General features: G+C 31.1%; 2 protein-coding genes across 2 annotated transcripts; one reads left to right on the plus strand and one right to left on the minus strand.

Moving 5' to 3' along the window:
* Window positions 1–3,223: 3,223 nt before the first annotated feature.
* Window positions 3,224–15,100, plus strand: LOC134833068 (protein abnormal spindle). The gene is given in 8 exon segments (XM_063847247.1): window positions 3,224–3,362; window positions 3,461–3,640; window positions 3,699–4,928; window positions 6,555–8,218; window positions 9,995–12,063; window positions 12,066–13,138; window positions 14,471–14,590; window positions 14,650–15,100. Coding segments are annotated over 8 exon segments (6,615 nt in total). The 5' UTR covers window positions 3,224–3,347; the 3' UTR covers window positions 14,914–15,100.
* Window positions 15,091–19,206, minus strand: LOC134833069 (protein KRI1 homolog). The gene is made up of 3 exons (XM_063847248.1): window positions 19,034–19,206; window positions 17,343–18,975; window positions 15,091–15,778 (listed from the first exon to the last, which is right to left on the minus strand). Exons 1-3 carry the CDS (start codon window positions 19,161–19,163, stop codon window positions 15,145–15,147), a joined length of 2,397 nt encoding a protein of 798 aa, XP_063703318.1. The 5' UTR covers window positions 19,164–19,206; the 3' UTR covers window positions 15,091–15,144.
* Window positions 19,207–19,245: the final 39 nt, after the last annotated feature.

Raw genomic sequence — 19,245 nt, forward strand, 5'->3', positions numbered from 1 at the left:
AATAAATCTATTAATAAAATTTTTAAATAAATAAATAAATTAAAAAAAATATTTTTCTTAAATTTTCGTTCCTGAAAAAATTTTTAAATAAAAAAATAGATATTTTACTTTAAAATTAAAAAATAAAAAAAAAATTTGATATTTTTATTTTTTGACCAATGAAATTAAAAAATTCAAAGGAAAATTAAAATAAAAAATATTTTGACATTTATAAAAAATTTATAAAAAAATTTATTTATAAAAAAATCAAAAATTAAAAATTATAAAAAAAATCTAAATAAACTTATAAAAAATCACAAATAGTCGACAGCTGACATTTACAACTTACGAAAATAGAAATTCGATATTAAAAACCATAAAAGAGCGACATATTTTGTTAATTTATAAAAATTCTAACAATAAAAAATTTATTTGAATGAAAATTACTCCGAAAAAATCGATTAACAAACAAAATTATGCTTGTGAATTAACTTCAAACCACAAACAACGAAACATAATTTCAAAATCAATACATCCATTTAATAATATCGTGCCTACTTTGAGCTACTTTTGAATATTGCATGCGATGCCACTGCCTTCTATTACAACGAATTATCGATCCAATTGATGTCTCATTATGTAATCTTCTTTTTTTTACGATAAATTCTTATCGGGTTTCAAAGAAAATTCGATGTTTCACTTCTACCGGCTTTTAATTAAATTCCCACGTGGTTCAAAAAAATTGACTCACCTCGATGTCATTTTAGTCACGTAATCAAGTCTCGCTCGCGTGGCTTTTCAAAATCGATTTTTCTAAAAATATTCGACGAGACGAGCCCCCAAATGAAAACTTTTACTTTTCATCGCCAGCCATTGTAGCATGTCTGTAGGCTGCTGCTTGGCAGTTAATGGCATTACCAAAGATGACGTCATCCAATTCTCGTGCGTGGAAAATCGAGAGAGAGAAAAAAGGAGCAAATAGGCGAAATTTCATTCAGCTTGCGTCATCTCCATTTATCACAATGTTGGTTTTATCTCCTTTTTGAGTTTATGTAGGTACGTTGTAGTGAAATAGGATGCAAGGAACAAGGAATTTCACAAAAATGACGCAATTCCAAAAATTTGTTAAGTAACTTTTTAAAGAGATTTTAAAAAATTATTCTTTCAAGCGGTCGAAATTTTATGAGGCGAAGACAGTCTAAAAAAAGAAAGAAATTTAAAGTGATATTATGCAATTGACCGAATAAATAAGTTATTTCCTCAATTCATATTTCTTGACTTCTTCATTGTATCTTTTTTTATGTTTCATTGTGCGTGCGTGTGATTAATAGAGCAACAAACTTACAATAGAACTGAACAAAAAATTGAAACAAAAGATGATCTCTTATCTTATTTATTAATATGTGGATCATCTTTCGCATATTTTGCTATTTTTTATAAGGGTTTTGTGTTAAATTGACCATTGTTGTGCTATAAGTTACATAAACATTTTTTTTATTTAAATATAAATTTAAATTAATAAAAAAATAAATAAAATTTAAATAAATAATTTTATTGGAATAATTTTAAATAAAATTAAATTTAAAAATATTTTTTTTTTATTTTTTATTAAATCACAATAAAAATATTTTTTTATTTTATTTATTATCATTGGTAGGAACATATTTTTTGGAGCTAAAATATTATTAATTTAATCGAAAAAATTGTTTTTTAAAAAAATTTAAATTTTTTAGAAATATATTTGAAATTTTTCTTAATTAAATAAAAAGTTCATTAAAAAAAATTTTAGAAAAAAAAATTGTGTGAAGAAGAGAAACTTTTATAAAAAGTAAAAAAAAGTAACTAATTTTTTTTTTTATTTTTAAATTTTTTTAAAAGTAACTAAAATTTTGTATCAAAAGTCAAACACTTTCTAAAATATAAAAGAAAAAAAATAAAATTTATTTATTATTATTATTTAAAAATTAAATTTGTTAAAAAAAAATAAAAAAAAAATAATAATTTAATTAATTAACCGGTCCAGGAATGTGCAGGAAATTTAAATTAAAAAAAAAATAAATTTTTAAAATAATTTTTGATTTTTGTTGGAAGGTTTTTAAAATTAAATTAATTATTTTTGAATTATAAATTTATCAAATATTAAAAATTTTTATGATTTTTTAAAAAATTTTTTGGCCTTTTTTAATTTTTTTTTTGTAGGTATTTATATGAAAATTTTTTGAACATTATTTTAGTTTTGATAATTTTAAAATTATTTTTTAAATTTCCCGCAGCTTCCAGGAAAAAGTGTGGTAAATTAAAAAAAAATCATAAAAAAATTAATTTTTAAGGGAAAAACTAAGAAATTTGTAACATTACTTAAAAAATGTATAAAATTGACTAAATCTAGGGTTTTTTTTTCATTATTTTGGGGTAAATATAATTTTAGGAAATGAGTTTGGTTCGCGGGAATAAATAAACCTTTCCACTTTTGTCAAATATAAATTAAATATGTACTTTGAAATTAAATTTCTCATTTTAATGATAAGGTCCTATTTTTTTAAAATGTTAATGTTGTTCATTTTGATTAAATTTTAATTAAAAATTTTATCAAAAATTTTAGAATTTTTCAAACTTGTTTTACCATTTCAATTTAAAAAAAAATTTTTTTTTGAATAATTTTTGCTAAATAATTTTTTTCTGAATTTCGAGACAAAAACTTAAAAATAAATTTTTATTTATTTTACCAAATTTTTAAATAAAATACCTTAAAAAATATCAAAAATTTCATTAAAATGAGAAAATTTCCCCAAAACCAACTTTTAACGGTCAATTAATTTATAAATTTCCAGTTTACTTCCATTATTCCAGGCTGGATGTCTGTTTCTATACGCATACACGGTACGATGATGTCTGTACGTCGCTACAGAAACCCGTATGTGAGCATAGTGTTTGTACAGAATTTTTTTCTGTGAGCTGGGAAATGTACAAAACCATTTTCTGTGAGCTGGGTCACGTACCGACATTTGATTGTCACCTGGGGCCGGTCAGAAGTCGTTGTTTGTCACCTGGGGCATGTTTCTTTTTTTTGCACTGGGATTTGTCGGAAATTATTTTCTCTGCATTGGGGCTGAGTGGTTTGAGTGACTTTGAGACGAATGAAAATGATAACCCCTACCATTTTCCAATTTTTACCCAAACAACGTTCCATGCATTCAATGAAAAACATTACAATCAACGGTTTTTTTCAATTTGGTGGGTCAGACAGAAAATTCCTCTGAAAAAATAATTAATTTAACCCCACAAAACGCCTTTACAAGTGAAATAAAGTGAACAAAAGAACCAATTTGTGTGTCAATTTGATGTGTGCGTGAAGAACCGCGTGAAAAATGAGTACATTTCAGGTAAATTACGCGTCAAAATCTCCGTTGCTAGGCAAAATGAATAATCAATGACTCCAATTTCGACATAAATATTAAAAATTTGATGAATTTCCACACAGGTTTCGGTCACGCCAACTCGCGTCAAGCAAATGCGCCGTCTTGACGAGGTACATGAGCCCACAGACGTCTTCATGGGTCCGTTTACGCCAAAAGCCATCGTTAGCTTTGTGGATATTCCAACTGGAAAGACCGCAAGACGATATGTGACTGTTCATAACAAGTTTGAGGATGAAGTTAAGGTGAGTTTTTCTGAATTTTTTATCAAAAATAGTTAAATTCATGATTTTTTCTTCGCAGATTCTCGTTACAAAAGCTCCAAAAACCGAATTATGCATTTCCCTGAGCTGGACTAGCAACGTAATAACCGCAAATGGCACCGCCAGCCTCGAAATTGTCTGGAATCCCGTGAAAGCGGGCATTTTCAAAGACGCCGTGCAACTCACGGACAGCCGGGGCAACAAAAAAGACATTTATTTGACGATGAAAAGTGTCGAAGTCAAGAAACCGGGTGCGAAAAAAGCTCCCGCTGTACTGCCCAAGCGGCTAAAGACCTCACCGCAACGCTCCGTGGTGCGAAAACAAGCGGTGATGCAACAAAAATCCAGTATTTTGAAGAATTCCGAGAATCGGGCGCCAGTTCCGATGCCCGCACTAACGCCAGGTAACAACAAAACTCGAATTTTAGGGCAAAGCTCGCTAAATGCCACGAATATTTTCGCCGCAGAGGGAATGAATTTCTCAAATTTGGATAATTTGTTCCCGGCGGAGCGTTTCGACAAGGAAAATAAAAGTCCAATTACGCCGCCGAACCCGAATGCGATGAATAATGTGGAAAAAGTGACGCCAAAAACGCAAACAATCCCAAAAGAGTGCAGCACAATCGATTATTTGGCCTCACTTCCGACGCCAAAAGCGGAAATTCGTTCAGGATCGCCGGAAAGAGTGCGATTTAACTTGCCCGACATGTCAATTAGTCGCATGCGGACTCCAGTTGCCGAGAATCAAACGGATATTTCGGTGATGGCCAACATGCCGACCCCCAATGGCGTCTACGAAACAGCTTCGAAGACAATTACGCTGCAAAAAGGGACGCCATCGCGTGCAAATGTCACGACAACTAGCTTTGCGCCGCACATTTTCTCCACAATCACGAAAATGGCGATGAACGAAAAGGACGAAGACAGTCTCGGTGGCAAGGAATTGTTTTTTGATGCGATGGACGAGACTTTTGGCACGCAGAAAATTGGCAGTATGGAGAGATTGAGCACAGAAACTTACGTTAAAATGGAAAGGATGAGCTCGGAAACGTATGTGAAGTGCATGAGTCCGAGTTTGAGTATTCATGAGGAGGAGATGCAACCGACGATGGATAAAACAAGGGTTTTGACACCGCCGCCACCATTGTCGATGATTGTGGAAGAGTCGGAGGTTGATATGACTACGAAGCAAGAGGGGCTGCAGAAGACCTTTAATGTGAACGAGAGACAAAAAACGCCTCCTAATAAGGCGAAAAAGGCTGTGGAAGAGGTGAGTTTTTAATTAATTTATGTATAAAATTTTTTTATGACGCTTCGAATGAAATTAAAAATTTTTTTCAAGTTTTTAAAAAATTAAAAAAATTAATTTTTGAAAAAAATGGTAAAAGAGCAAAAAAAAAAGATTGACTTAAAGAAAAATTTTTTGAAAAATATTAAAAAAAAGGCAACAGCACTTTTAAATGCTTAAAATTTAATTTAATTTAATGCTTAATTTAAATGCTTCATATAAATTTTTATCTTTTTTTAAAAAATTAATTAATTTCAATTTATGCCACTCCAAATTTATTTTGAAGTTTTGAAAAATATTCTGAAAAATATGTGGTATTTTTTGAAAAAAAAAAAATTTTTTTTTAATTTAAAATATCAAACAATTCAGTAATTGATTAAGGCCGCTCTATTATTTGTGTATTAAAAATTGATTTAAAAAATTTAAATCAAATTGAAAAAAAAATTGAATATCATAAAAAATAACGGTCAAAATTTTTTTGAAAAAAAAATTCAGTAATTTTTATGAAAATTATTTTTAAAGGAAAATTTCATGTCGAAATACGATTTTCAATGCAAAAATTACTAAAAATTGAAAAATTTTCTTGAAAAATTATAAAAATACATCAAAAATCGGTAATTTTTTATGAAATTTTTAACTTTTTTTTTATTTTGCCCTATTGGATTTTCGAATTCAAAATAGGGCATCGGACAAAACTATTGAGTTTCATTTGGAGCGGCCTAAAATTAAAAAAAAAAATAAATAAAAAATTAAAATTAAAAAAAAAATAATTTAAAAAATTATAAAAATTTTTGCACATTTTCATGAAATTTTTATTTTATTTTGTTTTAAATTTTTAATCGAGATAAAAAAAATTAAATTAAAATTTAAAAAAAAATAAAATTCAAAAAATATTAAGGCAATTAAATTTTTAAAAATTACGGAAAATTGACTTCAAAAAATAAAAAAATTTAAAAATGACGGTTTTTCAATTTTTGCATAAATTTAATCAAAAACTTTTAAAAAAAATAATTAAAAAAAAATAGTTAAAAAATTATTCAATTTTTTGAAAATTTTACCTTGAATATTAAATTAATTTTTTTCTGAAATTTTGTAACAAAATTTATTTGTAAAAATTAACTAACATACCTATTTATTTTTTTAATTAATTTTCATATGGAACTCTTGGTAAAAAAAATTAATAAATATTTGTTTTACAAATTTTCCTGTAAAAAAATTTTTTCCTGTATTTCTATAAAATTACACATTTCACAAAAGAAAAGAGAAATTTAATTTAACTGAAATTTTATTTAATTTTAAAAATATTTTCAAAATTTTTTTACATAAATTTAAATATAAAATCAGGAAAAAAAATTAAAACATTTTATGGAATTTAAAAAAACTTTCAATAATTTTTTTTCAAAATTTTTTACGAAAATCTTAAAAAAAACTTATTACCTATAGGACTATAGGTACCTACTTAAAATTTATAACTTTTATTTTGAAAAAAAAAAATTTAAATATCTTGAAAATCAAAAATTTTATATTAGTAAATTCGTTTTCAGGTTTCATTAAAGTTACTTTAATTAAACTAAATTTTTTAAAATTATTTATTTTTCTTTTTTTCAGTTGGTAATGACTCCCCTTTCACGCGCCCGCCTCATCTCCCAATCCTCCACGGAGCTCAACAAGCAAGACCTGGACCTCCGCAACTTAAAAGCCAACCAAGGCTCCATGCCGAATCTCTTCGACGACCGTTCCAACGAGCAACTTCGCAACATCGAGAACAACCGTTACTTCTTCCAAAACAAAGCTCCGTCCCAGGAAACACGCGGCGCCGACGAAAGTATCGTCTCCAATCTCGACACAATGTTCCGCGAAAGTGAAATCCGCGCCCAATCCAGTCACCTGAATCTCCACGAAATCGGCAAAAGCACCGAAAATGTCGTCGTTTTCAACAAAACTGTCACAAAACATCTCGGCATGGCACCGGCGATGTCTTGTTTGGACTTTACCAAGTGTTCGCGAGACAGTTTGAACTCCAGCAGCAGCAGCGTGAACAGTCAAAATGTCACACGGAACACGGGCGTCAAACCGTACGTCTCGACATCGAGTCCGCAACTCAACCGAGGCTCGTCGATGACAATTTCGCCGCCAAAAACGCGCCATTTGGGCGGAATCCGCAACAAAGATGGGTTTGTGGTGCCAAGTGTGTCGAACCGAACGAAAACTTGGGGCGCCAAACAACCGAAAAAGCTGAATTTGTACAAATATCCCGTAAAATTGACGTTACAAGCGCCTCAAAAGCCGAAAGAGGAAGAGCGAGTAATTTTGTATAACCCGGATTTGCATATTTCGGCATTTATTAATCCTGACCCATTTGCGGCAACAACAACAGCGGATCCATTTTTGGCATCTTCCATGTATTTGGATGAACGTTCCACGGATCGCCACGAACAAAAATTCAAAAAATGGTTAAACGCCTTGGTCGAAATCCCAGCAGATCTTGATTCGAACAAGGGCAAAATCGATATGGGAAAACTTTTTAACGACGTTCAGAACAAAAAACAAGTCGTTCCGGACACCCGAGAAAAAGTCGTCTCCAAATATTACAAAACTCGGTTGGATTTTTTGCGAGTCACGGCAATCCAACTCTATCAAAGTCGCGAAGTGAGCGAAATTTTGACGAAACTCATGCCGCAAATCGAGAAAAATTCGCTCGTTATCCGCGAAGACAGAGATTTGCATCTTCAAATCGGGCTCCAGCAACAAGTTTTGGATCTTCTCTTCTCTTTCAACACTTTGTGGCTCCGCTTGGGTCTGGAAGTCGTTTTTGGCGAAATTATTCCGATGTCCTCGAACACAGATGTCACCACTTTGGCGCGTTTCATCATCGATCGCATGTTCAAGGACCAATATTTGGACAAAAAATACTCAAAAGTGCAACTTTTGTCGCCGACGCACAAGGAACAAGTCAAAAAACACACCCTCAAGAAGTTTTTCTGTCTCTTGCTGTTTTTGGATACGGCGAAAAACAAGAAAATTATTAAGCAGAATCCGTGTTTGTTCATTAAGGCATCGCCGTATAAGGAAACTCGTGAAATTGTGTTGAGGTTTTCGACACTGATGTTGAGTAGCATTGGCGATGTCACCAAATACCTCAAGCGATATGGGTATGTGTTGACGCATAAGCAAACGTACTTGGATGAGTTCGATTATGCCTTTACGAATTTGGCGGTGGATTTGCGGGATGGCATTCGGTTGACCAAAGTTATGGAAATTATTTCGTTGAGGTGAGTTTTTTTTTTAATTTTTATTCTTTTAATTTGTTTTTAAAAATCGAATAAATTTAAAATTTTCATTTTTTGTCCCATGAAATTTTTCGAGGGGGGGGGGGGGGGGAAATAAAAAAAAAATTGAGAAATTCCGAAATAAATTTGAAAAATATTTTAATTTGGAAATAATTTTTTTTATTAAAAAAAAATTTTAACATTTATTTAATTTTGGTTTTATTAATTTAAAATTTGAAAAAAGTAAAAAAAATCAAATCTAAAAATTTTTGAAAAAAAATAATATTTTAAAAAACTTTCAAAAAAAAACATTTCAATAAAAATGTCGTAAAAAAATTTTTTTAATAATTTTAAATAAACACTAATTCATGAATTTTTTAATATAAAAATTCCAAAAAGAAAATATTTGTATTAAAATTAATTTTTAAAAATTTTTCGACAAAAAATATTAAAAAATGGATATATTAAATTTATTCGCCTAAAGAAAAAATCGACAAAAATTAAAAATTCTGAAAAAAAACTTTATTTCTTCAAAAAAAAAAACCGAAAAAATTAGAAAAAATTAGAAAAAATATTTTAATAAATTGGAAATCCAGGGAATTTATTTTATTTCTAAAAAAAATTTATTTTAATTTTTTTTTCTTGAAAATTAAAAAAAAAACATAAATAAATCATGTGGAAAATTTTTAAAAATTTTAATATTAAAAAAAAATAAAAAATTTTAAATATTTTTAAAAAAAACATTTTTTTAAAGCTTTTAACGGGGAAAAGATGAAAAAAAAAGATAATTAAAAAAAAATTGGAACTAATTTTGTTTTCAAAGAAAATTAATTTTTGTAAAAACGCTAAAATTTTTGTTTAATTTTTTTTTAAATGTTTAATTAATTAATTAAATTTTTAAAGTTAATTAAAAAATTAATTAAATATTTAATTATCTTAAAACTTAATTTTTTAAAAATTGTAAAAAAAATCAAAAAAATATCAAAAACCGTTAAAACTGATATTTTTTGAACTGAGGATTTTAAAAATAAAATTTTAAATATTTTAATTTTGTTTTACGTAATTATTCAAAACTTCGAGGACATTGAAAAAAAAATAAAAATAATCTGGAACAATTTTTTTTTAAATAAAAATAATGTTTATTTTTTTTTTATTTTTAAAACGCTAACATTCTTTAATTTTTTGATGAAAAAAAAATAATGAAAATCATTTCAATTTAAATTTTTTTTTTTAATATTTTTATTTATTTTTTTTTTTTAAATCAAAAAGTTAAAAGCAAATTTTTTAATGAAAATTTTAAATATTTTCAATTTTATTTTACGTATTTCTTCAAAGCTTCAAGAAAATTGAAAAAATGTTAAAAAACTTTGAATCGAAAAAAATTATAAAAAAAGAGAAAAACCCGAAATTTTTATATATTTTAAAAAAAGTAGAAAAAAATAATTTTGAAGCGTAAAAAAAATCAAAAAGTTAAAGATTTGTGATTCTTATAGTTAGAATTTTTTAAAGATTATGAAATATTATAAAGATTATGAAAAATCTGAAAAATTAATAAAAAAAATATAAAAAATTATTTTTAAAATTTTCGAAAAAACTAAAAAGGTTGAGACTAAAAAAAATTATATTTTTTAAATTCAATATTTTTTACATAAAAAGTAAAATTTTTTCAATGAAAAATAAATTCGACTGATTACTAAAAACTAAATTTTTTTAATAAAATGTCTTCAAAATAAATTTATTCTATTATTTAAATTTTAATTATTTTTTTTTTACTTTCAGAGAGGACCTTTCCTGCCAACTTCGTGTCCCCGCCGTATCCCGTTTACAAAAAGTCCACAACGTCGACGTTGCCTTAAAAGCTCTCGCTGCTGCCGACTACGAAATCAAGGGCGACATCACCGCCAAAGACATTGCCGACGGTCATCGCGAAAAAACCTTATCCCTCCTTTGGCAAATCATCCACAAATTCCGCGCCCCAAAGTTCAATGCAGCTGCCATCACGATCCAACGTTGGTGGCGCCGTTCCTGGCTTCGCATCCACATCGCGCGTCGCATCGAGGAGAAACGCTTGAAACGCCTAACTGACGCTGCAACTACCATTCAGCGCTGTTTCCGTGGCTACCGCACCCGAACGTGGTTCATTCCGTACAAAATGCGAGTAATTCAAGCTTGCGTGATGATTCAAAAAAATATTCGCCGCCATCAAGCCGTGAAACGCTACAAAATGCACAAAATGCGTCAAAGTCAGGATTATTGCGCCACCAAAATCCAAAGTTACTACAAAATGAAGCAAGTTCGTCGGGGATATCTCATGTTCCGCGAAGCCACGATCACAATTCAACGTTTCGTTCGTGGATTTTTGCAAATGAAACGAGATCGGACGAATTTTATCCTCATGCAGATGGCAACGTCTTCGATACAGGCGAGATATCGAGCCCAGCGAGCGATGAAAATCGAAAGACGAGAATTTTTGAGACTCAAAAGTGCCACAATTGTCATCCAGCAACGACTTCGAGCGACTTTGATGATGAAAATTCAACGAAAAAAATATTTAGAGACGAAAAATGCTGCAATTTCGATCCAAAATCGCTACAGAGCCTTGTTAAAGGGACGTGCAATGAGAAAAAATTATTTGGAAACTCGTGACGCTGCTATTTCCATTCAAAGACGCTTCCGTGCCACACTTTTAATGAGAAAAGAGGTCACTTTTTATCAAAAACTCAAAATTTCCACAATTTTGATTCAAAAATTCTACCGCGGACACAAATTAACGCAAGAAACGCGCAAAAATTTCATCAAAACCCGCGAATCAGCGATCGTTTTGCAGAAAAAATGGCGCGCGACACTCGAAATGAGAAAATGTCGCGTAAATTTCCTTCAAATGCAATTCAATGCAGTCGTCGTTCAACAAAGATTCCGCGGATTGCTTCAAATGAGGGTCCAGCGTTCAAATTTTTTGAAACTCCGACATGCGGCGATCACTTTTCAACGTCAATTCCGTGCCTTGAGAGCGATGCGAGTTCAACGTCTCGAATTTTTGCGTCTGAAATCCGCCGCAATTACTCTGCAAAGACGTTTCCGTGCCAAAACTTCAATGAAAACCCAAAAAATCGAGTATCAAGAGGTGAAACGCTCCACAGTGGTCATTCAACGTCGTTTCCGTGCAATTTTGGCGATGAAACGTCAACGAATGGAGTTCCTTCGCACGAAAAGTGCGGTAAAAGTGTTGCAAGTGCGTTTCCGTGCCTTGATCGCGATGCGCCAGCAACGTGTCGAGTACCTAAAACTCCGGGAAGCCACCCAAGTGCTTCAAAATCGGTTCCGTGCCCAAAAATTGATGAAAGAACAACGTGCCAAGTACCTGGAATTCAAATCTTGTGTCGTTAAAATGCAAAAACGGGTCCGAGCGACACTGGAAATGAAGAAAACCCGCATGGAATACTTGAAATTACGAAAATCCACGGTGGTTATTCAACAAAAATTACGTGCAACGCTCGAAATGCGACAAAAAAGGGTCGAATTCCTACAGAAAAAGGCTGCGGCGACTCTAATTTCGCAAAAATATCGCGCTTTAGTGGCAATGAGGACCGAAAGACGTCAATTTTTGATCGTAAAACGGACAACAATCGTCATTCAACGACGTTTCCGAGCGATTTTAGCGATGCGAGTCCAACGAGAAGCCTATTTAACGATGAAATCAGCTGCCGTTTGCTTGCAAAGCCGTTATCGAGCCTTAATTCAGATGCGGGAACAAAAACAGACCTTTGTGGTGCTTAAAAAATCCGTAATTGTCGTGCAACGAATTTTCCGTGCCAATATTTTGATGAAAAAGCAACGAACTGAATTCCTAACTTTCGAACGGCGGTTGTTTCGGTCCAAAATCGATTCCGCGCCCAGTTGGCGATGAAATTGTTGCGATCGGAATACGAAAAAATCAGAAGTTCGGCGGTGATTTTGCAAAAAAGATGGCGCGCGGTGCTGGAAATGCGACGAGAACGCATCAAATACCTGGAAATGCGTCAAGGAGCGATCGTTATACAAGAGAGGTATCGTGCCTTGTGTGCCATGCGAAGGTCTCGTGATGAGTTTTCATCGTTGAAGCACGCAGCGATCGTTTTTCAGCGTCAATTCCGTGCCAGACAAGCGATGATCAAGCAACGTGTCGAATATTTGACGCTTTTGAAGGCCACAATTACGATCCAGATGCATTTCAGAGCGTTGCGGGAAATGCGGGAGCAGCAAAAACGCTTCAACGAACTCAAATCTGCCGCAATTTCCTTGCAAAAACACTTCCGAAGTTATTTGGTGATGAAAAAAATTCGTCAAGATTTCCTGAAAAAACGAAATGCCGCCATTTTGATCCAACAACGCTTCCGTGCGGTCAAAGAAGCCGCCCGCCAGCGAGAAAATTACCTGAATTTACGTCAATTTGTGATCAAATTCCAAGCGCGCATTCGAGGACATTTAGGGCGAATTGCCTATAATGCGCGACTTACGCCCGAAGTGCTCGAAGCAAGACGTCGCGTCAAAGCTGCGCGCAAAATTCAAGCCGTTTGGCGCGGATTTAATTGCCGCAAAAAGTTCCAAACGCAAAAAATGAAGCAAATTTGTAAGAAATTGAAAGTTTCGAAGAAACCGATGAACCGGCAAAAGAGCGTTCGGGAGCAAATTGTCCTGGATATCGGAATTCTCAAGGGAACGTATCGCGTTTACGAGGCAATCACGATTTTGAAGCGACTGGAACGGATGTCGCGCATCATTCCGCAGATCCTGATACCGCATGCCGGGTTTATTTCGACTTTTTGCTATGGATTGATGGCGTTGACGATCAGGTCGGAGCCAGATAAGCAAGTTATTGAGTTGTGTGCGTGTATTATATTGAATTTGTCGCGGTATTCGGAGACGAAGGAAGTGGCGTTTTCGGTGAGTTTTGAAATATTTTTTAGAATTTGACAGTTTAATGACAGATGTCAAATTTTTTTGGGAAATTTTAAATTTTTAAAATGTTTTTTTAAGGTCTAAAATTTTTAAAATTAAAAAAATGTCAAAATTTTGACAAAAATCTTCTAAAAATTTATAAAAAGTTAAAATTTTTGACAGATGTCAATGTTTTCCTGTCATAATGAGAAATGTCATTTTTTTTTCATTAAATTCCAAAACATGAAAAAGTTTTGGATTTTCTTTTAAATAAAAATGTAAGAATTACTTAATCAGAAAAAAAAACAATTTTAACATTAAATTTGACAGTATTGACAGCTGTCAAATATGAATTTTCGCGTCAAAAATTTTTGTTTAAAAATTTTAATTTTTGAATTAAGGTCTTAAGCCTTAAAATTTACTCAAAAGGTGTTTAAATATTAAAATTTTAACAAAAATCTCTTAAAAACTAGACAAAATTTGAAAATTTTGACAGATGTCATAATATACATATAATCAAACATCAAATATTCAAGTATCTTAAGAAACACAATTTTTGGCTTAAAATTGAATACAATACCTCAAAATTGTAAAAAAATAATATTTATGAAATTTAGACAGCTGTCAATATTTTTCCTATTAAAATTTTGACAGGTGTCAACATTTCATTTTAAATAAATTTCAATTTTTGAATATTCATAAAGTTCTAAGTAAGAAATTATTGAAAAAGGACCCAAAAAATATTCAAAAATTTGATTGTTTTCAAAAAATTAGTGAAAAATTTGAAATATTTTGACAAATGTCACATTTTTAAATGAAACGTCAAAAATTGAACAATTTTTATAACCTAATTTTTGGTTTAAACATATGAATTTTCTGTAAAATGAAATTATTTAAAGTATTGGGACATCTGTCAATGTTTTTTTAAATTTGAAGTTTGACAGATGTCAAAACTTCTTTGATGAAATGTCAAAAATTATAAATTTTTAAGCAGTTTTTACTAAAAATTATTCAAATTAAGCAGTTTTTGAATAAAAATGATGCAAATTAACATAAACTTATTACAAAATTAAAAAAATTCTTAAAAAATTTTGACATCTGTCAGTAAAAATTTAAAAAAATTGTGACAGATGTCAAAATTTTTAAAGAAATTTTGATTTTAATCGAGTTCGAGCCAAAAATTATGATTTTTTAAGTAAAATGAAATTAAAAATTGTTAAAAGTCTAAAATTTTTCTTAATATTTTGACAGCTGTCAATTCATTAACTGTCAAAAATTCAAAAAAATTGACCGTTAAATTTTTGAATCAATTTTTAACGAATTTTTCTACTTTTTCAGGAATACGGCTTGATGACAATCGCTCAAATGTTGCTCCGTTGGTGCGACAAGGAATGCGGAATATTCATCACGCTCTGCACTTTGATCTGGATCTTTGGTCACAATCCCGAAATGAATGAAGTAAGTCCAAAAAAATTCATTTTTTCCCTAAATTTCCATTAAATTCAATTTCTTTTTAGAAAATTCGCAAATTCATGGTCACCCCAGATGCGATCTACATGTTGCGAGAAACGAAAAAACTCACGTTGCGCAAGGAGAAAATGCGTCAAACGGTAAACAAGCAATTCGGCAGCTACTTGAACGATGGCGTCGTGAGCAGCAGTTTGAAACTTTTGCCCAACCTGGAACCCGATTATGGACTAATCAAGGGCAAGCCGTACGTCTTTATGTCGCCGTCGTTTGGCTTGGAAACGGTCTTGAAGAAATTTAATGTTCAAGTTTAATTATTAATTTTTTTGTTTTTTTTCTGTTGAGGAAAAATATTTTATATGTAAAATAATGTTTCGCACAAAATTTATCTAAATTATTCGTTTAAATTAAGAGAGATTTACTGAATTTGTTTGAAAAAGAGACTTTTGGAGACCAAAAACGGTCAAATTTGTACAAAAAATAATGAGAAATAAAATATTGTAACAGTTTATTTGTAAAAATTTCTATTTTTTTATGTACAAAAATTAATTTGAGGCTTTTGCAGCTTTATTTTTGTTGTTTTTGTTAAAATTTTTCGGTTTTTTGCCATTTTCTGCCTTTTTGGCGTTATTTTTGTTGTTTTGACTGTTTGGTCCGTACTTCAATTTGTTGTAGAATCGTTTTGGATTTATTCCAAAAGCTCGAAGTCGGTTCTCGCTGAGGTCTGATAACGGTTCTGATGATTTCACAAGCTTAAATTGTGGTTTCTTCTGTTTTTGATCCTTTGAGAATTTTTTCGTGGCTTTTCCGGGTGATTTTTTCGTCTTTTTCTCGTCTTTAACTACTTTAGGAGGATTATTTTTAGGAGCAACAGGACTCGTAGACTCAGTTTTTTGCTTTTTCTTTTTGTTTTTCTTCGTTTCGGGTGTTTTTTGGTCAGTTTCAGGTTCTAACTTTCTCTTTTTCGGGTTCTCTGAAGGAACTTTTGACTCTTCTGATGGTTTTTCATGCTCTGGAGCTGTTTCGGGTTGTTTTGGGGCTTCGTTGGATACTTTTGGATCAACGTTACTTGCTTGCTTTTTACGTTTCTTGCGTTTTTTGGACTCGACAGGTTTTTCGCCAGGTTCAGGTGAGGGTTCTTTGACTTCTTTTTGGATGTTTTCGTCTAGTTGTTCGTCTCTGTGAAGAAAAATTAATAAAAATTTGTTAGAAATTTAAACTTTTCTTAATATTCAAAACTTGTTGTCTCAATTTTTTCCCCGAATGAGAAAAAAGTGTTTTGAAATATTTTTTTAAATTGAAATGAGTGAATTTATTTTAAAAAAAAATATTAAAATAATTATTATTTCTTTTTTCGTTTTTTTTCAAGATGTTTTAATGATATCTAAAATTTGATTATTTGAATAAAAAGTATTAAAAAATTTCAAAAAACGTTTCATAAAACGCACCTAACTTTTTCCGAAAATCCAAGGAGGGAATTTTTAATGGTTTTGAAATATTTTTATCTTTTTTAATTTTGGTTGAAATCTATAGATTTTTAAAAAATTAAAATTTTTGGGTTAAAATTTTCAAAAAAAAAAAAAAAATTTATAATTTGGAAAAAATTTAAAAATTTTTTAAATTTTAAAAAAAAATTTTAAAATTGTCCAAATAAAATAAAAGATTTAAAATGTCTTTAAAGCAAACATTTGACTATTAAAACTTTTAAAAATAGTGAAAAAGATAAAAATTTAAAATTTGTTTTCCAAATCATTAATTTCCCACCTGAAAACAAAATAATGTGAAACATTTTTTGAAATTGTACTTGCCTAAAGTTAAAAATTTTAACAAAAAAAAAAAAAAATCATAAAAAAAACCGTCAAAAATTTTTGAAAAATAATTTTTAGGAAATATTTTTAGAGGAGAAAATTCATGTAAAATTTCGATTTTCAACACAAAAAATTTTAAAAATTGAAAATATTTTAAAAAATTTTTGTAAATTCCTTGAAAAAGTAAGGAAAAGGATCAAAAAATGGTCAATTTTGATGAAATTTTAAACTTTTTTTTATTTTACCCCGTTGGATTTTCGGCTTTTGACAAAAACATAGAAAAAAAATTGAAGCGGCCTAAATTTGAAAAAAAAAAATTAATTAATTTCAGTATTCCTAAATCTTGGGAAAAATATTTTTTACAGAAAAAAAAAAAATTAAAAATTAATTCATTAATTTTAAATCAAATTTTCTTTTAAAAAAATTCCTTAAAAATTATGAAAAAATATCAATTTTTCGTTTTTAAACGATTCTTTCTGAAATAATTTTTATTAAAAAAAAATTTAAAAAATGAAATTTAAAAAATTAATTTCAGTAAAAAATATTTTTAATTTTTCTCTGAAAAAATCAATTTTTTTTTCATTTAAAATTTTTTTTTTATAAAGATTCTTAAAAATTTATTAGTTTAATTTTTAATATTATTAATTCTCCCCATTTCAAAAGCCGAAAATTCAATGGGGAAAAAAATTTAAAATTTCATCAAAATTAACCATTTTTTGGTCTTTTTCCTTATTTTTTTCAAGGAATTTTCAAAAAATTTTTAAAATTTTTTGTGTTGAAAAACGAAATTCAACATAAAAAAATTCATTTAATTTAATTTTACTTGAAATTTCCGTAAAATTTTAATTTTTTCAAACGAAAAAAATAACAAAAATTTTGAAGAAAAAATTTTTTAAAACTCCAAATTTCAATATAAAAAATAAAAAAAAACTTACTCTGCCGCTCCATAGATACTTTTAAAGATTTTCCTCTTCAACGCCTCATTCTGCGCCCGCTTCTTGTACTTGTAATATTCATTCATCTCGACATGTTTCGGCAAATTCTGCATCGTTTTCTTCAAACTCGCCCACTGATTCAGCTCCTTATTCGACGCCATCAAAATCTCCTCAATTGTCAATCCAAAGTCATTCGGCACCGTTTCCGAGTATTTAAACCGACACGGCTGATCCCCAATTATATCTTCGTAGTCCAGCTTGTAGTACTCGTCCAAATATTCCTCGTAGGTTTTATCGCTGTTCGGCTCATAAACGGGCTTTTTCGTCTTAATTATTTCCGCCAATTTTGATGTTCTCTTTTTCTTTTTCCTCTTGGATCTGGTGCTCTCGATGAGTTCTTCTTGCAACATTTTACTTTTTTCCGCTTTTGCTGCCTCCGGGTCGTAATCGCAGTCCATTATAAAGTCGTCGTCTTCACAATGAGGCGCTTCGGGATCGTTTTCGGGGTCTTCCTCGTCTTCTTTTTCGACGTCGTAGTTGTCCCAGTCCTCAATTCCGAGTTCTTGATCCAAATCCGGGAACTCGGGTTTTTGCTCGCCTTCGTTGATCATGTAATAATTGTCATCGAAAGCGGCTTGCATGCGTCGATCGTGCTCTTCCGGGTCAAAATCCGACGCTAACTCGTCCTCGTTGAGGGAAAATTTCTCATTTTGCGCTACTTGCTTGAGACGCTCCAATTTTTCCTCTAATTCTTGCTTCCGGAGCTTATTTAACTCGTCCAGGTCCTTTTTTCGTTGCAATTTTTCCTGTTCCTTCCGTTCCTGGCGTTCTTTGCGTTTTTCCTTGCGCTTGTTGTCGACCGCTCGCACTGAATCGGGGATCGTTCGCGGATAACGCTTCAAAAATTCCTTATCGGGGTCCTCAAAACGATAATTGTACTTGTGTTCGAACTCCTCTTGCTTCTCAAACTCTTCTTCGTCTTCCTCCAAAGTGCCCACAATCTCGTCGTACGTCGGGATGGCGGCATTTTCCAAGTAACGCTTGTTCAAAATGTAATCTTTCAAGAATTGGTCGTCTTTTGTGAGGTTATTACTCGTCCAATATTCCTTCAAAGGCTTCAATTCCTTCACTTCTTCCTCGGGGACACTTTCTTTTTGTCCTGCGAGCCACGCTAAATAGTCATTTTGCTCTTTTTCCTCTTCCTCGCGAGTTTTATCGCGTTTTTGCAAGACATCTTCGTCGTCGCTGGAGTCATCCAAGGCTTTTTTGAGCTCCTGTCGCAGTTTTTCCTGCTCCTCAACGTAAGAAGGGGACGCTGCTCGTGCTTTTTCCTCTGGATCTGCATCTTCTTCGACGAAATCCGGTCCGTGCTTGAGTAAAAGTTCCCTTTTGTAGTCTTTAATCGTCACGGGCTTTTCTTTTTCCTTCTTTTTCTGCTTTTCTTTGAGGAATTCCTCGACGGTTTTGGTTTTTTCGAAGAATTTTGGCTTTTCAGAGTATTTTTCCGGGTTCTTACTTTTCAAATAAGCGAGAGTTTTGAAGAATTCCTTGTCAAATTCGGGATTTTCGACTTCTTCATCGGTACTGAGGTCATCAGAAGACGAAGATTCGTCCTCTAAATCTCCATTTTTAACTAAAAATAAAATTTTTTAATTAAAATTTATTAAAAGCATGAAGAAAATGTCACTTACGATGACTTAAAAGCTCCTTTTTACGAAATTCATTGTAAGATTTGGCGTAACTTTCGTTCGTTTTGAGTTCAATTTGTTCCTCGTCCTCGGATTCCTCGTCAAATAAATTTTGTTTCTTAGTTTTTCGCATTTTTATCAAGTTTTTTACTAAAAAATCTCTCGAAATGGTCACTTTTCCATGCGGGTTTGTTTACAAAGTCGCTCTAGCGGTG

The sequence above is a fragment of the Culicoides brevitarsis genome, chromosome 3 (genome assembly GCF_036172545.1).
Source record: "Culicoides brevitarsis isolate CSIRO-B50_1 chromosome 3, AGI_CSIRO_Cbre_v1, whole genome shotgun sequence".
Taxonomy (NCBI): domain Eukaryota; kingdom Metazoa; phylum Arthropoda; class Insecta; order Diptera; family Ceratopogonidae; genus Culicoides; species Culicoides brevitarsis.